The sequence below is a fragment of the Suricata suricatta genome, chromosome 6 (assembly GCF_006229205.1).
Source record: "Suricata suricatta isolate VVHF042 chromosome 6, meerkat_22Aug2017_6uvM2_HiC, whole genome shotgun sequence".
NCBI classification, from domain to species: domain Eukaryota; kingdom Metazoa; phylum Chordata; class Mammalia; order Carnivora; family Herpestidae; genus Suricata; species Suricata suricatta.
In genome coordinates, this window is record NC_043705.1 from 37,520,825 (window position 1) to 37,545,665 (window position 24,841).

The following is a 24,841-nucleotide window of genomic DNA, read 5'->3' on the forward strand; positions in this document are numbered from 1 at the left end:
GGTATCTGTCCTTCTCTGCCTGACTTATTTCACTTAGCATGACACCCTCGAGTTCCATCCACGTTGCTACAAATGGCCAGATTTCCTTCTTTCTCATTGCCATGTAGTACTCCATTGTGTATATATACCACATCTTCTTGATCCACTCATCAGGTGATGGACATTAAGGCTCTTTCCATGATTTGGCTATTGTTGACATTGCTGCTATGAACATTGGGGTACATGTGCTCCTATGCATCAGCACTTCTGAATCCCTTGGGTAAATCCCTAGCACTGCTATTGGTGGTCATAGGGGAGTTCTATTGTTAATTTTCTGAGGAACCTCCATGCTGTTTTCCAGGGTGACTGCAAAAGGGCAGGAATTTTCAACACATTTTTTTAAAGCCAGACATTTAACTTGCACATCGAAACACTATTTTATTATTTTTTAAATGTTTGTGTATTTTTGAGAGACAGCACAAGGAGGGGAGGGACAGAGAGAAGGAGAGACAGATACAGAAGCATGTTCCAGGCTCTGAGCTCTCAGAGCACAGCCTAATCTGAGGCTCTAACTCACAAGCAGTGAGATCATGACCTGAGCGGAAGGAAGTCAGATGGTTAACTGACTGAGCCCCCCAGGCGGCCCTTAACTTGCACCTCTAAATGTCCCCAGGATCAGCCCCGTCTCTCTGTTATGGGCCTTCCTCTTGCTTTGCCAGTTACCAGTTCATCAAGGGTTTGGTACACACACTCAAAGGCATTGCTTCCTCCCACATGCGTACCTGCGCTTTTCCTTCCAACTCACACCCACCAGTGGTGTTCTGCCTGGCTTAGGTGGTCCTGTGTAGTGGCGGCGGAGAGTCCGCGCCTCTGGTGTGGAGCCCAGCTGTGCGGCACACGAGCTCTGCAGACCAGGGCAAGTTACTCAGCCTTTGCATTCCTCAGTTTCCCTAGCTGTTAAAAAAAATGGGATAATAAGAATAGTGTGTAAAAGTGTTGTGACGATTAGTTAAGGGATGGATATATATATATATATATATAGGGGGCACAGACAGTGCTCAGTGTGAGCTTGCTCTAATTATGTGGTGTTTTTGTTTGTTTGTTTTTTAGCTAAGGTATGTGACTTTCTGGTATCCAGGGTGGCTGAGGAAAATAATACCTGCCATAATTTTGCTGATATGCAGTGTATATGATAAGAATCGGACTTTGAGAAAAAGTGAAAGAAGTGAAAGAGTAGTAAGCAAAGTAGCAATATGCTTGGGGCCAGTTCAGGCCCCAGCTCTTCTGAAATACGGGAGACTGAGTGACTTGTTGGAGTGGCCCTTGAAAGCTTTTCTCCAAACTTTGATAGCCCAGTGCTCTCTTTGATGCTTTTGCTTCAGATGGTAGACTCGCCCGTGTACATCAGAGGTGTCAGGAGAGAATAGGCCTCCATTGTGCACTCGTAACAAGAAAAATGCAAACTAAACTATTATACATAGCCTGCCTGATACAAGTTCAAACGTTTGGTAAGAGGATTTAGGGAAATAGGCCTCATATGTTTTTGGTGAGTGTGTAGGTTGGTATAGCCATTTTGGAGGATAATTTGGCAAGATCTGTAAAGATTCAAAATGCACATAATCTTTAACTCAGCATTTCCACTCCTTGATAATTATCCTGCATCACGGCAAAATTACTTCATAAAAAAGGGGTTTATCACAATATTCTTAAGAGCAAATCATTGATTATCTTCAATAAGGGACATCTAAAATACAGAATACTGGGTAGCCATTAAAAAGAATGAGGCAGGGGACATCTGGATGGCTCAGCTGGTTAAGCAGCCAACTCTTATTTATTTTTAATGTTTATTTATATTAGAGACAGAGTGTGAGCTGGGGAGGGGCAGAGAGAGAGGGAGACACAGAATCTGAAGTAGGCTCCAGGCTCTGAGCTGTCAGCCACAACCTGATGCGGGGCTTGAACTCGCAGACCGTGAGATCATGACCTGAGCTGAAGCCAGACGCTTAACTGACTGAGCCACCCAGGCACCCCAAGAATCCAACTCTTTATCTCAGCTCAGGTCTTGATCTAAGGATCATAAGTTCAAGCCCCAAGGTGGGTTCCGTGGCATGGAGCCTACTTAAGAAAAAAAAAAAATGAAGCAGGTATTCATGGACTGATGTAGAAGGATTTTCAAAATACAGTTTTAAATAAAGTGAGGTGCAGAGAAGTATGTCAAGTATGTCAAATATATTGTTACTTGTGTAAAAAAGAAGAATATATATACATATATCCTAATATATGGATAGAATATCTCTGGAAGGATACACAAGAAAATGTTAAAAATAAAGCAAGATGGAGAGCAAGTATCAGATACACTGCCACTTGTGAAAAAAAAAAAAAGAACATATATATATATATATCTTTATATATGTATTGAATCTTCCTGGAAAGATACGCAAGAAACTAATAATATAGGTTCCCTTTGGGAAGAAATCCTGGGTGACAGTAATAAGAGACGGGATGCCTGGGTGGCTCAGGCGGTTGGGCGTCTGACTTCTGCTCAGTGCATGATCTCGCAGTTCGTGGGTTCGAGCCCCACGTCGAGCCCCATGTCAGGCTCTGTGCTGACAGCTCAGAGCCTGGAGCCTGTCTCCAGATTCTGTGTGTGTCTCCCTTTCTCTCTCTGCCCCTCCCCTATTCACACACTCTCTGTCTCAAAAATAAATAAACATTAAAAATTTTTTTAAAAAGAGGGGGGTCTTCCTGCTGTACACAGTCATTGACTTTTTGAAATTTGAACTATATGTGTTACGTGTTTCAAAAATAGCATTTTTCATATGCACATGGCCTAGACATTAGAAAATAGGAAACCCAGGTTACTCCTGAAAAACGGTGATCGCTATTATATGTGGACATTAGAAAGAGTGGATAGAATAGAACAGGGCCTGTGTGCTCCGAGAGCAAAGTTTTGTAACTTCATAAGTGAGACCGTTGTTTTGGAAGCTGAATTATATATCAGTAACAGAACAGACAAACATCCCTGTCTTCACGGAGGTTATAGGGGCAGAAATGCAGGGAGAGACAAACGATACAGGGACCAGAACATGGGGAGTGCCACAGGTAGTTTGCATTACTTAAAACATTGGCCAGATCAAGTTCCCTGGAAAGAGTTGGGCAGAGAACTCTAGGAAATGGGGGAGTTGGCCATGTGGAAATCTTGGGTGGGGAGGGAAGCATCCTAGCCAGAGTAAATGGCAATTCAGGGGCCCGAGGCATGAGCAGGTCTGCCGTGTGAAGGAACAGGCCAGTGCAGCTGGACTGGAGGAAAAGGCGAGCAGCAGATGTGGTGGGAGAGGGCACGGGCAGATCACATAGGCCCCTGTTACTGCTGGCATTCAGTGACTTCATAGGCCTTGTTATGTTGCACTTTTATTTAATGTAGCATTTAACCATCACCTCAACCATATGAATGCGGTACAGTTATTTTACCCATTTTACAAATGAGAGAATTTTTAGAGAGGATCAGATGCTTGCTTGAAGATACACAGCTATTAAGTGGAAAACCAGGATTTAAACCCAAGTCTGTGATTCTAGCCTGGAAATTCATCCCTATGCTGTTCTGTGTGTTAAATGCTAAGGGAGAACCAAGAAAAGGTTTTGAGTCCACCCTTGAGCCCCTGCTTAGAAAGGAGAGTAAAGCTGAGGGAATAGAGTCCATAAAAGATGGAGGAGCACAGAGGGTCAGAGCCGGATGAACTTTTTTGTGATAAACTTGGAGGCTTTGTGGTACAGTTTAGCAAGGCAGGCAGAATTCCCTGCCCCAAGCATGTGCCAGGAGGCACAAGTTGAGCTAGGGAAAAAGAAGCAGGGCTTCAAGGCTAAAAGAAGTGTGAAGCCATTTGGAGTGTGATGACCACAGACTGTATCTAATTTCTCTGAACCAGCCACCTCTTAGGAGGTGATGACGTGAGAAAGTGACAGGTGACTTGGTTTTTCACAGAAAGCACTGGTGCTGAATAAACAAGTTTAAATTGCCAGAAGAAGGCAAATTCACTGAATAAACAAGTTTAAATTGTCAGAAGAGGGCAAATTCGGTTATCTGGCAGCCTTGCTGGGAATGAAGAGACAATCACACAAAGGAAGCTGACCTGAAGAGTGAGGGAAACTGGTGGCTTTGTACTTGAGCAGTGACTGTTTAAAAGTTCATCTTTCATTCCACGTTCCATTCTCAGTGTGAACATGTATTTTAAATTAGGTAGTAGATCTAAGACAAACCAATAAAGGATCTTTAAAAAAAAAGATCTGTTACTAGAATATCACTGTACCTAAACACTGTAGTTGTCTGTCTCTGCTCTTTCACTGCCAGTATTTAACAAGTGCCTCCTAAGTACTAGACATTGCTCTAGGTTTGCCGTAGTAGATAGGACACACAAGGCCTCTGCTTGCAAGAATGGGGAGGGGGGAGGCTGAAAGTAAAACAGTAAACAAAAATATAAATGATATTAGGAGCACCTGGGTGGTCCAGTCGGTTCATTGACACTTGATTTTGCCTCAGGTCATGATCTCATGGTTCATGGGATTGAGCCCTCCTTTGGGCCTTGCGCTAATAGCACGGAGTCTGGTTGGGATTCTCTCCCTCTCTCTCTGCCTCTCCCGCACTCATGCTCTTCCCCTCCCTCCATCCCCTCTCAAAATAAATAAAAATACAAATTTTTTTTTAATGTTTGTTTATGAGAGGCAGAGCATGAGCAGGGGAGGGACAGGAAGAGGAAGACACAGAATCTGAAGCAGGCTCCAGGCTCTGAGCTGTCAGCGCAGAGCCCGATGCAGGGGCTCAAACCCACGAACCGTGAGATCATGACCTGAGTCGAAGTTGGATGCTCAACCGACTGAGCCACCCAGGCACCCCTCAAAATAAATAAACATAAAATTTTAAAACTTAAACAATATCAGACCTGACATGCCGAGTCTGTGCAGCAATTTGAGTGTGCTGCCCCTGAGTATGAATGGGGAGTATTTTCAATTAGATGGTGAGGGATGCCTTTTGGAGAGCAATTCTCATGTGCTGCTTGTGTTCACAAGTAAAAACACGTCTTTTTCTCTTAATGTTGTGCAAATCCATTCCCTAAGTGAGATTTCTCAAAATACTGCTTAAGTTGATATGTCCTTATTCGGGGAGCAGTATTTTCTGGTGGGCAGGGAATCCTACAAATGTTTAGAAAAGGATAAATTCTCCTGAAGTAGTTACCTCAAGGAAATTTGCAAAGAAGTGATTATGAAGTAGGCTCACTGTACACAGTGAATTTTTCCCAACCACATGAAACATAAAGCTAGTACATCTCTGTGTTTCTTATTGTTGCTTTTATTATTTTAACTGATGAGGCTGCAGGTTGCAGAAAGGTCTTTTTAATGCCCAGTGGGGCATCCTATGTTAAAATAACCGCAGGCTTCTCTGTTAAATAGGGAAGATCTGTCATGTCTTTTCTTTCCCTTCCACACAGACAACAAAGAGGGCAGCAATTAGTATCTTTAGATTGTGGTAAAATAACCCCTTGTCCCAAATGGAAGGCAAAGCTGGTCCTATTGAAAAACAACAAAGGGGAAGGTTGAAGGACATGGTATGTAATGCAGCTACTTGAATGTCAAATCACAGGGTGCAGATCAAAACAGAGCAGCTGTCGAGGGCTGCCTTGTCATAGGTTTCTTAGAATTTATGAGAAAAGCCACCAAGGGCCTGCAGTTAACAAAAGCTCTCAGCAAGTAGAAAGTTCGGTTGCCCTGTTGGGAGTTATAGGTGCCCTGTGGAGAGGCAGGCTCCATTCTCGAAGTGTGTGTAGCTATATGGATTTGAAATGAGTGGACAGAGTGGCTGCATTTTTTTTCTTCCCACATGGCAAGTCTGTATGTTAAAGTTGTACCCTTCAGGAAGAGTGTTCTGTGGGACTTTGGAGAGACAGACAGATGCTCAGTTTTCCTCAGCATTATAACCCACATTTCTGTATTATTATCACATCTCCTATTTCTGTTTCAGCTTAGAGGCATCTATGTGTGAACCACTTAGGAAGCATCTAATTTGTTCCAGGCATTGTGCATTCTAGATTGTATTCTAGTAATCGTATTCTAGATTATAACCTAATTCATAACATAATTTATTTTTGAGGGAAAGATAGAGCACAAGCAGGGGAGAGGCCGAGAGAGAGGGAAACACAGAATCTGAAGCAGGCTCCAGACTCTGAGCTACCTGTCAGCACAGAGCCCGATGCGGGGCTCGAACTCATGAACTGTGAGATCATGACCTGAGCCAACGTTGGATGCCCAACTGACTAAGGCATCTGGGTGGCTTTTATAATTGTTGGTTGCATAGTTTGGATGTTAACCCCTTATCAGATATATGATTTGAAAATATCTTTTCCCATTTAGTAGGTTGCCTTTTTGTTGTGTTACTGGTTTCTTACACTGTCCAAAAGATTTTTCATTTGGTATAATCCTATTTCTTTATTTAGCTTTTGTTTCCCTTCCCAGAGGAGACTGGTCAAAGAAAAAATTATTGCTAAGACCAATAGCAGAAAGTATTTCCTGTTTTTTCCCCTAGGAGTTTTATGGTTTCAGGTTTTACATTTGAGCCTTTAATCCATTTTGAATTTGTTTTTGTATAGGGTGTAAGATAGTGGTTCATTTTCATTCTTTTGCATGTAGCTGTTTTGGGAAAACTGTTTGCCAAAACCATTTCCTGAAAAGAGTATCTTTTCTCCATGGTATATTCTTGTCTCCTTTCTCATAGATTAATTGACCTTCTAATTTTTCTTAATGGTGGTTTATTTTTGAGGGAGAGAGAGGGAGGGAGGGAAGGGCAGAGAAAGGAGGAGACACAGAATCCAAAGCAGGCTTCAGGCTGTGAGCATCAGCACAGAGCCCAACGCGGGGCTCGGACTCATGAATTGTGGGATCATGTCCTGAGCTGAAGTCTGATGCTCAACCAACTAAGCCCCAGGCACACCTTGACCTTCTAAATGTGGATTTACTTCTAGGCTCTTTGTCCTTTTTCATTGATCTATATAGGTCTCTTTCCTTGCCAGTATCATACTGTTTTGATTACTATGGCTTTGTAATATAATTTGAAATGTAGGAGCTTGGTATCTCCTGTTTTGTTATTTCTCAAGATTGCTTTGGCTGTTTGGGATCATGTACAGTTTTTTTCTGTAGATATAGGTTTTTATTTCTTTGGGGTATGTAGCTAGAAATGGAATTGCTGCTGGGTCATGTATTAACTCTTCATTTAACTGTTTGAGGAATGCCAAACTGTTTTCCAAAGTGGTTACACGATTTTATATTCCTCCAGGATTGTATGAGAGTCCATTTCCTCCTAATTCTTACCAACACTTGATCTTGTCTGCCTTTTTAGTTATCTCAGTAGTGGTGAGGAAGTATCTGGTTAGGGTTTTCCTTTGCATTTCTCTAATTATTAACAGTCTTAAACATCTTTTCTTGGGCTTCTTTTGCCATTTGTATAACTTCTATGGGAAAAAACCTATTAAAATCCTTTGTTTTCTATTATAGTGAAACACACATTAGGTCTACCCTCAGTAAATTTTAAGTACATACATAGTGTTGTATAGTAGATCTCTAGAACTTTTTTATGTTATGTGATTGCAACTTTATACCTTTGAACAGCAGATCCTCATTTCTCCCCCTGCCCGGTGCCTGACAACCACCACCCTCTGTTGTTTTTATGAATTTGACCACTTGAGATACCTCATGCAGCATTTGTCTTCTGTGACTGGCTTATTTCACTTAGCATAATGTCTTCTATGTTTTTTCATGTTGTCACATATTGCAGAATTTCCTTCTTCTTAAAAGTTGAAGAATACTCCATGGTATGCATTTACCACCTTTTCTTTATCCATTCATCTGTCATTGAACATTTAGGTTGTTTCTACTTCCTGGCTATTGTGAATAATGCTACAGTAATATGGAAGTATAAATTTTATCTTTGACGTCCTGATTCCAATTCTTCTGGATAAATATCCAGAAGTGGGAATGATGGTAGATCACATGGTATTTCTATTTTTAATTTTTTAAGGAGCCTCCATACTGTCCATAGCAACTGCACCATTTTTCCTTTGTACCATCAGTGCACAAAGTTTGCACTTTCTCTGCATCCTTGCTAACAGTGATCATTTTCTGGGTTTTTGTTTTTGTTAATAATAGCCATCCTAACAGGTGTGAGTGATACCTCATTACGGTTTTGATACCTCATTTTATTTCCCTTATGGTTAGCGATGTTGGTCATCTTTTTCATATACCTATTGGTCATTTTATGTCTTCTTTGGAGAAATGTCTATTCAAGTCCTTTGCTCATATTTTTTTAAATGTTGAGCTTTATTTTTTTTTAATGTTTTATTTATATTTGATACAGAGAGAGACAAAGCATGAGAGGGAAGGGGCAGAGAGAGAAGGAGACACAGAACCGGAAGTAGGCTCCAGGCTCTGAGCTAGCTGTCAGCACAGAGCCGACGCGGGGCTCGAACCCACGAACGTGAGATCTGACCTGAGCCGAAGTCGGAGGCTTAACCGACTGAGCCACCCAGGCACCCCCTTTGCTCATTTTTAAAATCAGATAATTTGGGTTTTTTTGTTATAATTGAGTTGTAGAAGTACTTAACGTTTTGGATATTAACCCCTTATCAGATACTTGGCTTGTAAATATTTTCTCCCATACCATAGGTTGCCTTTTATCTCTTTTGATGGTTTCCTTTGCTGTGCAGAAACTTTTTACTTTGATGTATCTGCTTCTCTTGCCTATGCTTTTACTGTCTTATCCAATAAACCATTTCCAATATCAGTGTTATGAAGCTTTCCCTTTACGTTTCTTGTAGGAGTATTACAGTTTTAGATCTTTAAGACTTTAATCCATTTTGAGTTGATTGTTATCTATGGTGCAAGATAGGGGTATAGTTTCAGTTTTTGCATATTAATATCTAGTTTTCCCAATAGCTTCTGTTGAAAAGACTATCCTTTCCTCATTGTTTAGTTTTGGCACACTCCTTGAAGATCATTTACCATTTTTGTGTGGATTTATTTCTCTGTCCTCTATTCTGTTCTGTTGATTTATATGTCTGCCATACTGTTTTGATTACTGTAGCTTTATAATGTTTAGAAATCAGGAAGTGTGAGACCTTCAGTTTTGTTCTTTTTCCTCAAGATTGTTTTGGCTATTTGGGATCATTTGTTGTTCCATTATAAATTTTAGAATTTAAAAACTTTTAAAATTAATTTTATTAATTTTTTAAAAAGTATTTTGTATTTTATTTATTAATAAAATTTTAACATATATTTATTTTTGAGAGACAGAGACAAAGCACCAGTAGGGGAGGGGCAGAGAGAGAGGAAGACACAGAATCAGAAGTAGTCTCCAGGCTCTGAGCTGTCAGAACAGAGCCCCACATGGGGCACCAGCTCATGAACCATGAGATCGTGACCTGAGCCCAAGTTGGACTGAGTCACCCAGGGGCCCTTATTATTTATTTTAGAGAGCGAGCATGTGAGTAGGGTAGAAGGGCAGAGGAAGGCAAAGAATTAAAAAATTTTTTTTTTATTTAGAGAGAGAAAGAGCTAGAGTGCAAGTTGAGGAGGGCTATGGTGAGGGAGAAAGAAGGGCTTAAGCCCACAAACGATGAGATCATGACCTGAAAGAGAGAGAGAGGGAGAATCTTAAGCAGGCCTCACACTCAGCATGGAGCATGCCACGGGCTTGATCCCACAACCTGAGCAGAAATCAAGAGTCAGTCTCTCAACAGACTGAGCCACCAAGGAACCCCTATAATGATTTTTGTTTCTGTCAAAAAATATCATTGGGACTTTTAAAGGGATTGCATCAAATCTGTAGATTGCTTTGTGTAGTATAGACATTCGAACAATATTTAGTCTTTCAATCTATGAGCGTTTATTTTCTTTTTATTTGTGTCATCTTTAATTTATTTCAGCAGTGTTTTTAGTACACAAGTTTTTTTTGCCTCCTTGGCTAAACTTTTTCCTAAGTAATTCATTATTTTTTATGCCATTGTAAATAGGATTGTATTCTGAAGTTTCTTTTTTGGACTGTTCTTTGTTAAGTATGTAAAAATGCAACTAATTTTTATATGTTATTTTTTTTATCCTCCAACTCTGCTGAAGTGATTAGTTCTAAGTGTGTGTTGGGATTTGCAAATAATTTCTTCCGTTCGAGGGTTCGAGGGTTGTCTTTTTACATCCTTGATGGTGTCCTTTGAAGGGCCAGTGTTTTTACCTTTAGCTTTATGATGCACTTTCAATTAATTTTTTGAATATGGTGTAAGATCAGGGCCCAAAGTAATTCTTTTGCAGGTGGATAACCATCTGTTCTGTTGGGGCCCAGTAGGCAATAATAACCCTCACATGATATTTTGCCTCTTGGGCCGCACATGTGACTTCTGCTCATCCTATGACTTACTTTATTTTCTGGCTCTTTGTCTACTGTAGGGAGTGAACATAATCCTCTCCCAAAAGATTTGCTTAAGGCTGTACGGAGTGAACATAAATCTCTCCCAAAAGATTTGCTTAAGGATAAGTAAGCATCCCATCCTTGAATAATTAATGAAGGGCGTTAAGGAATGTATATCTCCTCATAGAATTCTTCAGACTTATCATATGTTTAAAACCAGACTATTATTAGGGGATTCTTTTTGCAATGACTTAAACCTGTTACTTACTGATAAGAATGATTTAATCACCCAGGGTATATAAGACCCTGGCTATCTCAATAAACGTGTCCTTTTTTACCAACCGCCATCCACGCTCTCTGTCTCGTCTGTCTTGTTCGGCTTGTCCGTCGTCTTTCTTAGAGATATTTTCACCGACACCAACCCCCTACTTGAGACCTTTTGACTATGGTGCGTGGGCTGGTCCCCCGCACTCTTCCAACACCATTTCTTAAAAAGATTGTTCTTTATCGGTTGATGGTCAGCATACTTATTAAAAAGCAGCTTACGGGGCACCTGGGTGGCTCGGTCAGTTAAGCGTCTGACTTCAGCACAGGTCATGATCTCCTGGTTCGTGAGTTCAAGCCCCATGTTGGGCTCTGTGCTGCTGACAGCTCAGAGCCTGGAGCCTGCTTTGGATCCTGTGTCTCCCTTTCTCTCTGTGCCCTCCCCTTGCTCATGCTCTCTCTCACTCTCAAAAATGAATAAACGGTAAAAAAAAAAAATGTTAAAAAAAAAAGCAGCTTACCATAGACAATTGGGTTCATTTCTGAATTCTCAATACTGTTACACAGACCTATATATCTATCCTTATGCCAGTATACTGCTCAGATTATTTTCGAATGGTCTTTTCATTTTTCCTCACTAGCTGAGTGGTCTCAGAAAACTTAGTTTCTTAGCCTCAATTTCCTCATCTTTAAATTAGAAATAAATTATGTCTCCCCTTAGGATTTTTGTCAGGACTAAACAAGAACATAATAAAGCTCTTGGTTTGGTGCTTATCACATAATATTCAATTAAAAAAAATTTTTTAAATATTTATTTACTTTTGAGAAAGAGAGTGCAAGCAGGGAAGGCGGACAGAACATCTGAAGCAGGCTCTGCGTTGACCGCAGCCAGCCTGATGTGGGGCTCACACTCATGAACCGTGAGATCAGGACTTGAGCTGAAGTTGTGAGCTCAACTGAGCCAGGAGCCCCTAAGAAAACTAAGATCATGACCTGAGCTGAAGTCGGACTATCAACCGACTAAATCACCCAGGTACCCCCCAATTTTTTCCCAATGTTTTATTTTTGAGAGAGTTTAGATGGGAGGGGCCGATAGAGGGGTCAGAGGATCTGAAGCAGGCTCTGTGCTGACAGCAGTAAGACCAATGTGAGGCTCAAACTGACAAACTGAGATCACGATCCAAGCCAAAGCTGTATGTTAAACTGAGCCATCCAGGAGCCCCTAAAATTTTTTTGATGGAAAACATTGTTTTTAATGGAAATCTGCTTTCCTTTAATGTTTCCTTTCCTTCCAGCTAATTTTCTCTAAGACTGTTCTTCTACTTCTAAATGTAAAAATCAATTCAGTGTGAAAAGTTTGAAATATTCCAATACCATTACCAGGATTCAACAGCTTCTTGTTGCCATTTTCTCATATGATCCCCTCCGTCCCTCCCTTCTGTCCTTCCTTTTTGCCACTATATATCTCCAGGACCCTGTGTTTAAGTTCCAGGGCGCCTTCCTGCTTTCCCCACTAACCATAGCACAATAGCACTGACCTGTTCTTCTCCACCCTTCTCCACCCACACTGATAGAACAACCTGTTGACCATCCTGTTTCTGAACCTATCTTCAGTGATCCCATCTCTGTTTTGTTGTCCACCAGCATTAGGTTTACTTACTGCAACAATTACTTCTCAAATTTTAAATCTGGAAATTGTTGGGACACCTGGGTGGCTCAGTTAAGTGTCCTACTCTTGACTTTGGCTCAAGTCATGACCAGTAGTGAGACTGAGCCCTGTTTTGGGCTCTGCACTGATAGCACAGAGCCGACTTGATATTCTCTCTCCCTCCTTACCTTTCATTTATTTACAATGAATTAGGAATAGATCCTGACGTCTCATTCCTCAGTCTCTCCATTTTCCTTGTCCAAGGCCTCTCTTCTGGGGTCAATTGCCTCTATGTTAGCATTTTTCTTCAGAGATTGAATGGGACAGTCTATTTCATTCTAAGATCTCACCGTCACTTAAAAGCAAAAAATGCCCACTGTTGACTTTATCTGCTCATCTCCTCAAGACCCTAAGCATTCATTGCTGAGGAAAACCAAAAAGCCTTCCCAACTTGTTCCTGATAATCTTTAGTTCTTTGTTGGGCTCTCTCTGATGCTAATACTGTATATATGTAATACTAAAAAAACTGTATGTATGTGTGTGTTTACACATGCATACATATTTTAAGTAGTCTCCATGCCTGTGAGGCTTGAACTCATGAGTTGGATGTTCTACTCACTGAGGGAGCAAAGCACCCCTCCTACTAATATTATTCTTACTCTCTGCTGGTTATTTTTATTTTGCCTCAAGATCAGTGAAGATCTTCCAATCCTAAAATATCTCATTCCTCAACCTCTTAGCCTTTGTTTCTTCCTCATATCTGTAAAGAGTAATGCTTTGGTGCCCCAACTTTTCAGTTTGTATTCATTCCCTAAAAATTAGGCTTTGTGTGTGTGGATGTTTAACATTGCAGCTCCGAGGTTGCGGTCTTCAGAAGGGCCTGTCTGCAGGCTTGGTTCTTGGCTGGAGCCTGGGAACTTGGCTTTTGAAAAGTTGCATGTTAGGGCACCTGGGTGGCTCATTCGGTTAAGTGTCTGGCTTCGGTTCAGGTCATGATCTCATGGTTCGTGGGTTTGAGCCCGATGTCGGGCTCTGTGTTGACAGGTAGCTCAGAGCCTGGTACCTGCTTCAGATGCTGTATCCCCCGCCCCCCGCCCCCCACCCCGACCCTCTCCTGCTCACACATTCTCTGTCTCTCAAAAATAAAAATAAATTTAAAATTAAAAAAAAAAAAAAGAAAAGTTGCATGTTTTTCAGATAACGCTGTTTTGCCTGCTTGGGACACTGAATGCCTACTTTCCTTCTGGGAGTCTGGAATTATAGTCAGTTTTGATTTCTGTGCCTACATGACCAGTCACCAGAAAAATACTTCGGGACTCTGGGCTTCTGTGGGTAGAAAGACTGCACAACATGTTTGGGAAGCCTGTGTAGATTCCTCCAGAGTCTATGTGATGTCTTTTTTCCTTGCTAATCCTGTTGTGTATCCCTCCTCTAGATCAGCTATAGCCTCTGCGCTCCGTAAGTCCTAGTCAGTCTTTGAATGTGCAGGTGGTTGTAGGACCTGTGACCATGTCCTTCCTGGCCACCCTTAATTCAGACTCCTTTATGTGGTGGTCCTCTCTTCTAGAAACTCTCCTTGGCTTCCATAAGAAGCTGCAGTCATATTTGACTCCTTGTTCTCCCATCCCTCATTCTCATTCATTCATTTGGCAGACATGTACTAAATGCCCGTAAGGGCCAGACATTGTACTCAGTATACATTAATGAGTAAAACTGTCATGGTGCAGCCTGTGGTCTAGTGCGAGAAATCAAAAAGCAGATGTGCCATGCTGAGAAAGTATTGTGTTGTGAGAATAATGAAAAGGTCATGTACTTAAGGAAGGGTGGTCAGTGAGGACGTCAGTAGAGTGGTCTGTGGAGACAGCATTGATGCAGGCTAAGTTCTGTTTGGTAAAGAACACGAGCAGTACTTTATAGCAGAGAACAGCATGTGCAAATGTTGAAAAGGCCATTTGGATTCAAAAGGAGCCTGGTGTGGTTGGAACACTGTGAGAAAAGGGACAGGAGGAAAAGAGGTTGGAGAGTTGTAAGGTACAGATCATTGAGAAATTTGTAGGTAGCGTCTGTGTTTGTATGTATACACAAACACATACATATACACATATGTATGTACATATGTACACATACGTCTACGTACGTCTACACACAAATGGACTATTACTCAGCTTGGCATTTGTGACAACATAGATGGAACTAGGGGATATTATGCTAAGTGAAAGCAGTCAGAAAAAGAAACACCATGTGACTTCACTCATGTCAAATTTAAGGGAAAAAAAAAAACCAAAAAAGACAAACCACAATATAGATTCTTAACTATAGAGAATAAATTGATGGTCACCAGAGAGGTAGGTGAAATAGGTGATGGGGATTAAGGAGTGCACTGGTGACAATGAGCACTGAGTGATACATAGAGCTGCTGAATACCAAATTGTACACCTGAAACTAAAACAACCCTGTATGTCAACTATACTGGAGTTATTTAAAAAAGAAAAAATTAAATGAATTATTATCTAAAACCATTTGGGCGTGGCTTGCACACACTCTAGGTGATGGGAAACATTAGTTTTATTGCAGGACTCCAGAATTTGTCTCCATCAGTCACAAACTGATCCTCCTCCAGCATCCAAAACTAACTCTTGAATCTGACATTTCCAGTTCAATTAATGGCACTAGCTGGTGGTTCTAAACTGCAATCATATTTGACTCCTTGCTCTCAATTCCCTTATCAGTTAGTACTGCAGGCAGAAAGTTAGTACTTAGTAGCACTCTAATTTTATTTTTACTTCCACCTGCACATAAGGTGAAAGTTACAGCTGCTTTTATTCACTCACCAACAAATATTGAGCACCTGCTCTGAGAGTCCCGCATTTGGACTAGATTCCTCTTCTCATCTTTTGTCCTTCAGATAGAATTCCTGCCATTTGATCTACACAGGATTATATTTCGAGTTCTTCCACAGTCTTGATGGGCAGTGAAGGGATGATTCCTCTACATAATCAAACTGGGGTTTCAAAAGATTCCTAGTCAAGCAACTGAAACCACTAGAAAATTATCCAAGCATATTTTACTATCCCAAAGTTACTGACTTTACTTATTCAGTTATGAGTACAACAGGGGTTCAAGGGCATTGATATCAAAAGGTAAATGGTATCGGCCGTCCATCCCAAAGTTAACAGTAGCATCAGCCATTCCTGCCTCTTCTCTAGCACTGCATCTTGATGCTTAATGGATAGGTGGTATCTATTAACACTGTATACTTATTTAGGTTTTTAAACTTTGATGATCACATATTAAGTAAGTGACTTCTGAAGTTGTTCTTTTTCACCAAAATTAATTACAACTAGTTTTGGAACTGATTTTCTCTCCCGGGTCAAGAAGGTCTGAACTCTCCTGATGAGAAGGACTGGTAGAGTTAGGTGTATACACAGGGAATCACAACACTCAATTACAGAATCTGTAGCCACAGGCCTTGCCCATAGGTACTGAAGGATGTTTGTATAAAGCATCGATGATACCAAAGATTTTATTGTAAATGTAGTGGCAGATACACTGCAAATAATCATCATTAAAAAGGAACTAGAAAATTACACATGTTTAAAGTATGTGCTTTTTTCCCCCACCATCTTTAAGTTACGGCTAGTACCAACATTTTAAGTACTAAAATACTTAATGGGATGGTCCATTTTCACATAATTTCATGACCGTATCTTCCTTTAAATTTTTAAAGCAGTTGACCATGACTTTCAGTTTCAGTTCTTATTCTCTGTCTTTATCAATTCTGTTATGATCTGTAGTATCTTGTCATCTGAAAGGAAAAAAAAAACCCAGGAACAAATTTATCACTGGCTAAATTCTCAATGTATACACATGTGAACAACAGGCACACTTCATTAAAAAATTCTTTTAAATTACAATGCAATACTAATTCCAACAAGATTCACTTTAAAAGTAGAGATGTCCACATAATAGAATTTGTTGTGCTACAAATATTATTATTGTTATAATTATTCCATACCCTACTTTGAGAAAAAGTATGCTAAGGTCCAAAGAGATGATGTGATGTGATTGTTTGTCCTTTATTAGGAATTATTTCTTTGAAAACTCCTTTAAGGGGCACCTGAATCACTAAGTCGGTTAAGTGTCTTACTCTTGATTTCAGCTCACTTCATGATCTCACACTTTGTGGGTTTGAGTGAGCCCTGCATTGGGCTCTGAGCTAATATGGAGCCTGCCTGGGATTCTTTATCCCTCACTTTCTCCTTCTCTCTCAAAATAAATTAACAGAGGGGAAAAAATGTCACAGGGGCACCTGGGTAAGCTTACTTGGCTGGGTGTCCAACTCTTGATTTTGGTTCAGGTCATGATCTTATGGTTGTTGTTGTTTTTAAAAAGTTTATTTATTTTGAGAGAGAGAGGGAGCACTGGCTCAGATATATTGAATTTATCGGCTGTTCCAGGTTCCTCAGAAGACGATAGGATCTCCACAGCAAAGGCAAGGGGGAAGGAAATGGTAATAGTTTCTTCATGTTTAGTCCAAAGGAAACAAACTTTTAACAGCAAAGTGCTCTTGGAGAGGTGTCAATAGGTAAGTGACAGATCTCTCTACACAACAAAGGTATCAAATACCAATTAATTTGACAAACAGAGCAAGAGAGGCTACATTATTTGCTAAGGAGGTTTTAACAGATGCTTCTACTTTTAACAGTTGGTGTGATATTGTGACTTCCTAAGAACTTTTTCACTACTCTTTTCATGTAAGTATAATTATCAGGGCTCCAGGACTGAAATTCTTTATATTAGACACTTCAGTGAGAGAATGCCCTGAGTTTCAGTGGTTGCAATGGGAAATCTTATAACTGGGCCAGTGGCCTGACACTCAAATTCTTGGCGGCTACTATGACATTAAAAAAAAAAAGGTGACTTGCTTCAAGGGAAACAATGGCAGGTCTGGAAAGAAACAGTATTTTTAAGATCCCTAAGAAAAGAGCCCACATCTCTTAACATACCAAAACCTGATCTAAGTTTCCAGGAGTATAGGAAACTTAATAAGAGTGTAATGCTTATGTATTCATACTCAGTTAAATAGAATCTGAGGCTTCAGGGTAGTAGCACTAATGAGTAGCTCCCAACTTGCCTATGAGAATTAACTGAGATACTTGTTAAATACAATCACATTGAACCTTACTGATCAATTCTTAACATCATTACAAGTGGGAAAACAAAATTTAAGTGTTTACTGATGTGATGGAATGGAAAGAATACAGCAGCAATGAGATAATATCCTTTTCCTAAAACCCAATTCTAACCAAAGCTTTATTATTGTTTTAAATTTTTAAATGTTTTATTTTTGATGCAGAGAGAGGGGGACACAGAATCTGAAGCAGGCTCTAGGCTATGAGCTAGCTGGTAGCACAGAGCCCGACCGGGGTCTTGAACCCACGAATGTGAGATCTGACCCGAGCTGAAGTCGGAGGCCCAACCAACCGAGCCATCCAGGCACCCCTCTAATCAAAGCTTTAGATACAACTAGTATAGTCTGCAAGAAACATAGGGAATAGAGAAATACATTAAATCAAAGCATGAAGATATAAACAAGCAAATCCTAAATAGAAGAAATGGTACCAAAATTATTAACCAGTTTAATAGAAATAACTGTATTTGAAAAGGGGGCCATAGTAGAGGTAAGTGTTATAGATTAAGAAATTCACACACAGGCCTCTCCCATAAAGGAGAGTAACTATGTCTAGGGTAGGTCTTTGGACTGTGTAATTTTAACATATGGCAATATAATTCTGATAATTTGGCAAGTTTGGGTGGGAAACAGTGTATGGGACTAACTGAAAAAGCAGGTGTCTATTGCAGATGTCTGCTGGAAGGAGGTTGTACTTTTTTAATACAGACTAGCTCAGTATTTGTGAGAATGGTGGAGAAAAACATGACGGAAGCCTCACAGAAAGTCCCTTATAACCCAAGTTTACGATGCTCAGTTTTACTGTCCTTTTTTTTCTGTGAAATGGCCAGAAGTTTAGAAGTGAAGCTTAAAAGAGGAATCAGTAAACTATTAGTCTGATAGAATTCAACATAAAAAAATTTTATTAAAACAGTTTTTAATCACATGGACTTGAAGACTTCAGTGTGCTCTAATATATTGCAATATTTAACAGTATATAGTTTTCTACTTACCTTATAATCAAATACTTACTTTCAAGGGACATCTTAGGATTTTCAAGCTTTTTTCTTAAAACGGAATCAATGAGAACTCTGAGCTGCTTGAAAATGACAGCTATTTTTACAGGGGCCTGTGGAGAGAAGATGACAGATTGGACAAAATTAATCCCTGGGAGTGTGAGTGTGTTTCAGTAAATGAAGGTAGGGCTGTATACCTTATGATCTGCTTTAGCACATCTTGACTTAAATATAGGCAAATAACCCTGTAGCTAAGCTATACAAACACTAGTTTTCTTAAGTACCCATGAAGTTCATAGCACTTTCCAAATTATGATTATTCCCATCATTGTTTTTTCTTACAATTACTTTGTGTAGGAGGGAAGAATGCAATTTTGGGGATGGAATTAACTTCACTAAGTTAGGCAGCCGTCACCATCCCGTTACAGATGACCTCTACCACCCTATCTTCTTGGAGGGAAATGCATATATTTTAAAAGTTGCATTTAAAATTTACTCTCCAGTCCTAGTCAAATCGTGATGGTATACAGTTAACAGAATGTATGAATTTGTTTAAGCTGGTCAGTTCTGATGGGGTTACAAATAAATTAGTCTAATTTTTCCAGAGGAAAACTTGACAATATTCATTAAAAGCTATGAATCTGTCTTTATCTTCTTAGAGCTTAAGTTTGAGATTCAAATAATTCTAGGTTTAAGTCTTGCTCTGCCAATAACAATCCATTTAATCTAAGAAAAGTTGGTTAAACTTCTCACTGAACTTAAGTAAGTGCCTCATCTATAGAAAGGAAACTACTGAAGTTAATGAACACGGTTATTAGGGTATTAAATTTGGGATGATCCATGTTAAGTTCATTACTGAAGTACACAGCACATGGCAAGTTATTTTTACTAATAGTTAATGCCATCTCTAATAGCAATAGAATTTGATTTTCATATTTAACAGATTTAAAATAAGGAAGTCTTCCACTCTAGGATTACAGGGAGAAATTATGCTAACTCCAATAAAATTTTTAAAAATCCACCTCAGTAGTTCTGAAAGTAGAGAAATTTTAATGTTATATAAGTTGTAGCATGTACCTGAAAATAGATCCAGCCATCAACAGAAAGAAGACGTTCTCGGTGTTGAACTTCTATATCACCACCAAAAAGTAGAACTGGAAAAGGGGTTATTAGGGTTGTTTCCCTCAAGTATACTCGGGTATACCTTACCTGCACAGGAATAAAGAGGAAAAAAAAAACTTCATAGCCTAAAAATGTAGGAAATGCATTTATGTTTCATGTAAGTATTTTTCTATAATTTACTATTAAAAATTTACATTGTAAATTTTGTAAAGCTACCTTTACATTCTGTTGTGTGCGTAACTTGCCAATTTCATAATAATTACATTCACCATTGGTACTATTACATTCACCATTTATATTATTGAAAGGCATTTTAAAACATTAATTATAAGGGTGAATTATATTTCTTGAACATAAATGAAACTATGAACAAACAATTTTATAATGCCAGTGCGATTAGTGAGCTCAAAAATATTGTTTGTAAGTGTCTAGACCAGTGTTCAGCTATGGTCATTAGTAATTTCTCATGTTTTACATTTAAATTTTGTGATATGCTAACAGTTTTAGAGCCATTCCTTGAAATTAGAACCCTTGTTATTTTAGCAAGCTACGACTTACAAGACTGTTTTAAATGTAATCTATACATATTTGCTGTTAACTGACTTTGGGTTACATTGTGACTCAAATTGTTGCTACAGCATATACTGTTCGATCTTACCCCATGTAGATCACCCTTATTTGGAGTGCACATAAAACAGGTCTTTGTTCCCTTCTGAAAGAACACCTTTTAGTGAAATCTCAGGGAACTGATAAATTATTAAACAATATTTATTTGCTATATTTGTCTTTATTTCAAGTAAGACAATGGTCAGAATAGAAGTTTTAATACTTTTCATTAAGTGAAAGAAATAGGGCTTTTTTGGTAAGAAACTATATTTTTGAACATATTTGAAATCAGTATGTATAAGCTGCTCGGTTTGAGAACCAAAAATAATACTTGTTGGCGCATCCTAATTTAGAACTGACTTCTAGAATAATGCCCTGAATCGTGGAATTAAGAATGAGCACTTTACCTTTTCCTGGTATAAGAGCCATCCATAAGTTTGCAAATCTCGATTTACTGAGGATGGATGTACTTGAGCTTTGCCTTGGGCTGTCTCCACAATACAAGCCAATTTTTCTGTAACATCAACTGACTTTGTATAGATTATCTTCCCCACGTTGTCATATAGTCCAGCGGCCAATACAGCTTTAAGAAGGGCAATGTCTTGGAAAGAAAGTGTCTGAGAGGCTCTGTTTCCTTCCCAGTCATTAGATGCTGTGGATGATGAAAATCCTGCTGCCTTCACCAACTTTATTAACTCTTGCTTTACATCCTAGATTGGTTTATGTTGAAGAGATAAGAATTGAATAAAAAAGAAAAAGTGACAAATACCCCTTTAATATATATTATATATTGCTGTTTCCTATCAAAATTGATAGGATGCCAAATTATTTAGTTCTCTACAGCCCAAATCAAATGAGGGAGGGAAAAAAATTATACTGGCAAATCAAGGATTGAAGAGTTACCTATTTCCACTACTCCAAGACTTTACATGTCATAAAACAATGTCTAAAATGGGAGAGCAATAAAAATGTGCCTGAGCACATTTGTATTCAATATACTTACTTTAGTGGTAAATCTCAATAATTTTACTCAATGAGGACGATCACATAGAGAACAAATACTGAAGTAGAAGTTAAGAGGAATCTTGATCCTGGATTGCAAATACTTTGCTCATTTGCCTCTGGCAATCTCACCTTAATTCTAACAATGGAAACTTCATTTAATCTTTATCTAGGTTTAGTAACCAAGTGCCCATTAGCTTAAGTCCTATAGGAAGGATGAGCATTTTTCAAAGTAAACAGGATATAAGCGATTAAAAGGTGACATTTACATTTAGGATTTCCTTTGGGTTTCTGGTCTGGGGCTTAAGAGACTGATTCCAGGTGAGAAAAGGCCAAACAGCTGTCTTAACACCACTGGGTGGGTGAAGAGATGGAAAACCTTGCAGCCCCAGGGAGGTGAAGAAAAGGCTCACACAAGGAAGGAGGTGAGAGGAACCGGGGAGGTTGGAAAGAAGTGGAGTGTTGATTAGCTCTCCACATCTTGAATCCCAGTGAGCCGAGGCAGCTGTTTCTTAGATGTATCCCTTTATCCTTTTGTGAAGGACAAAATTCATTGCACTTAGAGATGTCCCTGCTCTTATTCCAGCCGTTATTTTGAAGCACAGAAAATAACGGGTTAAGTTTTATGGGAATAAAATATTCAACCTTTTAAAATATGAGAATAGAGGAATTGTGAGATACATTATTTTCTGAATTATTTTATAGTGTGTCTGTAGTAAAACCTGTAGCCGTTTAAATGGTCTAGTGAACACCATTAAGTATTTGAGGAGTCCTGCTTTTTGCAGTCACTTGTCTTTACATTTTAGCTATTATATTCTCTCTCCTCCCTCCCCAAGAAATAATTCTGGTCCTCAGCGGTAGTCAGAGCTTGAGTGATGGGCACAGCTGTCAGGTTTCCCATCCCAGGAAATTTATAAACCTGGTCACAATCAGCCACAGGGTGTGATGCCTTTCCATAACCACCATCCTACACTGCAACCAAGTAGCTGGCTAATATTTAGGAAAATAGACAACTATTTCACTAAATGATGGAATCAGAGCTTTTAGGAAAAATGACTCCAAGCCTTGGAGCATTTTATGATTATTTAAACACTAGTTTAAATCAGTGTGTAATACATAAAAGTTATGTGTTGGGAGAAACAACAAAATAAAAAATTAGATTAATTCAGGAAATTAAATTCATATTGTATGCACACACTATCCTAGGCATTTTCTGAAAATAAGTCTACCAGTCAAGCATAAGACCCTGAATTAGAAAGTTGTATTACCACTTACTTCTAGGGTTAACAGTGATGTCCTATTAAGAAAATTCCTCCGGCAATATGTAATTTCAGAACGATAGCCTCCTTCTTGCCGGGCTTTCTTCCATCTAGATAAATAAAATGACCAAAGTTCAACATGTTTTCTTTTCAAACTGTCTCTTTGAGAGGTACTAACCAAAGTAAGTTTTAATTAAAATATAATCATTTAAAAAGAGGAGTGGTCTTGATTGTTGTAGGAGCTACTATTTGAATATATGAATTTGGCAATATTGTCATTAAAAAAAATTTTTTCCCCCCAACCTTTATTTTTCAGAGACAGGATGCTAGCAGGGGAGCAACAGAGGGAGGCACAGAATGTGAAAGAGGCTCCCGGCTCTGAGCTGTCAGCACAGAGCCCGATGGAGGGCTTGAACCCATGAACCATGAGATCATAACCTAAGCCAAAGTCAGATGCCTAACCGACTGAGCCACCCAGGTACCCTGAAATACTGTTATTTTTTTATGTATAATAGTCAATTATTATATACCTCAAATATGAGGTAATATACGTACAATAATATAAAGTACATTGTTCTTAATTGGGGAGGATTATAAAACTATGAATCTTTAAAATAATTATACCTTGACAGATGAAGTAACTAAAAATAAATGTAAATCTTAGATGTATCTTTTTAATGAAAGTCAAAGGTAAATTTTTAAAAGTAAATAGCCTCAGGTCATTGACTTATTGACAACACCCGGATTATTTCCTTACCCTAAGTATGCATTGTAGATCGTCAGGTGGTCTGAATCTGCCACAGCCAAAGCGGATTTTGCAAGATCTGCCTCATCTTTTCGACCAATTGGTGTAGTAAAAGGAGACTTCTCTGTCATCACTGCAGCTAGTGTTGCCTATGCATAAATAACCAAAAAATTTATCATTAAAGAGGTATACCTGGAAGATTGATTTATAAAAGAAAGCCAATCATAAAACAGTCCCACTTTCAAGTTGCATGATTTTTCAGTACCAGTATTGTGTTCTACAGTAGCTACCATTTTCATTCGTTACTTCAGACTTCATTTTATGTAATTAAAAAATATAGCACTTTTATACCATATTTATAAGGAGGTCACATCACCAGAACCAGATGTACAGTGATTCATAGTCTATCTCACAGTTGTTTCTGGACTCTTAGTCTACTACTCTTAGCCATTGCCTGCAATGCTCTTTAAATACTTAAAAAAATAATTTGGAGCCTATAATGACCCATTTATTATTGTAGCTCTTCAGATTAATTATCATGACAGGTTATTTTTTTAGACTCAATACAATTCTGGTTGAATATTTCTAATACTAAAGAAACAAACTAGACTATGTTACACCCTCTTCATTCTGTTTTTAAGCAGCCTTGATTTGTAGTTCCAGAAAAGGCCACAGCCTGATAAAATTATAAAGTTGAAATGGCACAGCAGGCATATGAGCTCAGAGATTCAGAAAGAGGCACAACGTTGGTTAATTCTGAGATGATAAGTTAAAACTGAACTGCTGGTAATTGCTAGCTCAGAGAGATAATCCAGAAAAAGAGGACGTTTTTGATTCTTCTAAAAACAAACAAACAAACAAACAAACTGGGATTCAAAGCTCCTTAAGAATTATCTACTCTGTATTCAATAAATAAATATTTCAGGTGGTATTTTTGGTAGCAAAAGTCTAGACAAGCCAAACCCACCTATGAAATAGTACCTCCAACATACTTAGATCAATGGATTAATATAAATGTCTTGTATATAAACATAAAATCAAATATTCAACAATTCTCATCAAGTATTCAGACCTGGTTTTAATGTTAGTATCAACATTCTATTAAGTTAAAAATCAAAATAAAAGTAAAAAATTATTTCCAAACTTCATAATTTCCCAGCCAAAACGATAGTAAAAGTGAAGAGGCAAGATCATCATTTGTCTTACCACTGGGTCCAGGCAGCCAAATATGGCACCAAAAATAAGCATCTTGCCAATCTTGACATTCACAGGCAGCGCTGCAAGGTGCTGGCCCAGTGGAGTCAGCGTCGGCTCATTTAGTTCACATGCTCCAATTTTTCGGAGTAAATTCATTGCATTGCTGATCACTTGAAGCTGAGGAGGATCTAAGGCTTTGGCGAGGAAATCTTCAGGAGAACCAAGATTGCATTTCTGTAGATTAAAAAGTGATCCATCAGTATGTTATTAGAAAGAATTGACCAAAGAGATGGTCACTTTGGAACTAAATTTAAGTATAATTTTGAGCAAAGAGGATAAATGTCTACGGCTATCCTCTTCTTTTTCTTATCATTACAAGTGTGTGAGAGACT

The 24,841-nt window shown here is 38.9% G+C and overlaps 1 protein-coding gene and 1 long non-coding RNA gene across 8 annotated transcripts in view; one reads left to right on the forward strand and one right to left on the reverse strand.

The window, feature by feature from the left end:
• LOC115294388 overlaps positions 1-22,863 on the forward strand; it is a 35,870-nt gene extending 13,007 nt beyond the window's left edge. The window contains exons 4-6 of one of the 4 annotated variants that reach the window (XR_003909852.1): positions 16,790-16,917; positions 18,628-18,701; positions 22,824-22,856. This is a non-coding gene — a long non-coding RNA (uncharacterized LOC115294388). Of the gene's footprint in view, positions 1-16,789; positions 16,918-18,627; positions 18,702-22,823 lie in introns of all 4 variants that reach the window. The other 3 variants (XR_003909853.1, XR_003909855.1, XR_003909854.1) reach the window with 3 other exon arrangements.
• Positions 15,825-24,841, reverse strand: part of DHX29 (DExH-box helicase 29) — a 54,190-nt gene continuing 45,173 nt past the window's right edge. For all 4 annotated transcript variants that reach the window (XM_029942238.1, XM_029942239.1, XM_029942240.1 and 1 more), the window contains 7 exons: positions 24,459-24,683; positions 23,265-23,401; positions 22,524-22,617; positions 20,654-20,956; positions 19,596-19,727; positions 18,535-18,631; positions 15,825-16,137 (listed from right to left, as the gene is read on the reverse strand). In XM_029942238.1, the coding sequence (XP_029798098.1) occupies positions 16,082-16,137; positions 18,535-18,631; positions 19,596-19,727; positions 20,654-20,956; positions 22,524-22,617; positions 23,265-23,401; positions 24,459-24,683 (1,044 nt within the window). In that variant the 3' untranslated portion in view covers positions 15,825-16,081. The remainder of the gene's footprint in view (positions 16,138-18,534; positions 18,632-19,595; positions 19,728-20,653; positions 20,957-22,523; positions 22,618-23,264; positions 23,402-24,458; positions 24,684-24,841) is intronic.